Raw genomic sequence first — 2,330 nt, forward strand, 5'->3', positions numbered from 1 at the left:
CACTAATAATTATCAGAAAGTAACCCAAATTTGTTTTATATTTGCATTGAAAAAACGATTTATTAGTCACTGTAAGAATATTCTATTTTAAAAATAAACTATCGTACAAAACATTACTTTTTACAAAATACATTTTGAAAATAAAAAGAAAAGTTTTAAAAATATAATTGCAATTGTTTTCAGCAGTCCCCTACATCTGAGTGACCGCATAAAATGTAAAGCATTTACAGGCTTGTCTTTTCCTATTTCCACACAGAAAAAGAAAACAGAAGGAGCCACTGGGACGAAATATTCCAATCTGCTACGAGTCTCTTGGATTGTTGGGCCATATTATGTCTGCAAAGAGAAGTGAGATTTCAGTCCTACAAATTCTCGCCATTTTAATAATGGGGGGAGGGAAGAAACGCTTAAAGAATAGCTAAATTCAAACCAGTTTTGTGACCGTTCTTATTCTCAGTCCGGCAGGTTGGCAGAAATCACCAGTTCCAGGAAAGGATGGCAGGGTGTGCTGCTAAGCGCTGATAAGAAGGGAAGATGCTGAGGGAACCGGTAGGTTGCAAAGGAGAGTAGCCTTGGAGCTTTTCCCGGCCTTGGAGAGGACCAGTGGAGGCACAGGTCTGGCACGGTTTCCCATCCCGGACCAGCACAGGCACCATGACTTTCCTGAGGAAGGGTGGCGTGTCCCTCGGATCGGATTTAGCGCGCTTCATCTTGTAGCGGTGGTTCTGGAACCAGATCTTGACCTGCGTTGGAGTCAATCGGAGCAAGTGCGCCAGCTGGTCCCTCTCCGGGGCTGACAGGTAGCGCTGCTGCCGGAAGCGTCTCTCCAGCTCCAGCGTCTGAGACTTAGAAAACAACACCCTCCGCTTCTTTTTCTTCTTCTTCTCGGCTTCCGGACATTGGTGAGAAAGGTCAGATCTTTGGGTTGAATCTGGCAAAGTTGTCTCTGGCCCACTCTCCTCTGAAGCTAGGATCATTAATAAAGCAGGTGTAAATTAATATATGTCTATACCTAATATTAATCTATAATGTGTACAATGCTTATGAATGGTAGGTATATTTTTTTTTATAAATCATATTATCTCTAGGTACAGCTATATAGACAATTTAAGTTAAAGAATACTCAAAAATACAGACTATGCAGGAGAAGATAAATAAATTATACTAAAGAGTTTTGTCAAATAGGAACCCTAAATCATTACTCATTCTTGCCAGATCTCTAATCCACAGGGTAACAGTTATTCGTGTTGGTTCTTAGCAAAACCAGTTTCCAACACGCAGTAGATGAGTGGTTTAATTTATATTTACATTCCTATTAAAAATAGTGGTTTGTATGTTATCTCTTTTCAATAATGGACCTTTCGGTTTAAAATTGAAATATTTTCGTTATTTTTAGAGTATCGTAAATCAGGATTGTGGGGTTTTGTTTTGTTTTTTGTTGTTGTTGTTTTTTTGTTTGTTTTTAACGTTATCTTCCCAGTCTTTAGCTGGGTCCCTGAGAAGAAGCCAAATGTGATGCTCTCATACTTACACAAATAGTGATTTCTCTCTGGGTCCAGCCAGGCTGGGTACGGGGAGCTGCCGTATGCTGTCGAATCGGAATCCTGTCGATGGCTGTTTGCATCTGACTCGGGTAAGTCCAAAATGCTCCTTACTGTGAAGCTCAGCCTGCCAGAGGTGGACATCCTGGGTCTGGATGGTTTTTTTTTTTTTTTTCCCAGCAAGGTATCTCCTTTAAAACTGCTGCTAGGGGCTAAAATTCTGCACAGTACCCCAACCCCAACAGCAAGAGCCTTCCAGAACAAAAAAAGGAGAGGAAGTATTGGCTCCTTCCAGTCCGAACCCAGATATTAGTGTCGTTTACAGAGGGCCCTGTTTATATAAAACAGCCCTCCCCCTCCTGCACACACTGCTTTCAGATTGTGCCTGCACATATAGCACCTGAATGAGTCAAGTGGTAGCGCAACCCCCCCTCCCCAGCACCAGAGAATAACCCCTCACGTCCCAATGGAAGCAGGAAACAGGCTTCATCATTACAGATTCTGTCTGATTAGCCCAAAGTGAGGACAGATAATGGGAATTGTTGCTATCTGAATAACATCTTGGGTGGTATGTAGGGACCAACGACCTCCCTCCCTGCTCCCTCCTTACTCCCCCCCCCCCCCCAACCCCAACAAACACACACATACAGAGTTCCTCCCATGCTGAAAACACAAAGTGAAACCTAGGGTTAAAATCCATCCGGTGAGATGGATCCATTTCGTGCGGAGAAGATACAGAAATTCACTATTTCCCACAAGCTCAGTACTGGTCTGGGCACTGTGTTCAGC

The 2,330-nt window shown here is 42.9% G+C and overlaps 1 protein-coding gene across 1 annotated transcript; it reads right to left on the reverse strand.

Annotated features, from left to right (window-relative positions):
* Nucleotides 1-476: 476 nt before the first annotated feature.
* NKX2-8 (NK2 homeobox 8) lies at nt 477-1,685 on the reverse strand. The gene is made up of 2 exons (XM_029597460.1): nt 1,532-1,685; nt 477-967 (listed from the first exon to the last, which is right to left on the reverse strand). The coding sequence occupies exons 1-2, from the start codon at nt 1,683-1,685 to the stop codon at nt 477-479; spliced, it is 645 nt and encodes a 214-aa protein (XP_029453320.1).
* Between the last annotated feature and the right edge of the window lie 645 nt (nt 1,686-2,330).

Source organism: Rhinatrema bivittatum, chromosome 4, assembly GCF_901001135.1.
Source record: "Rhinatrema bivittatum chromosome 4, aRhiBiv1.1, whole genome shotgun sequence".
NCBI lineage: Eukaryota > Metazoa > Chordata > Amphibia > Gymnophiona > Rhinatrematidae > Rhinatrema > Rhinatrema bivittatum.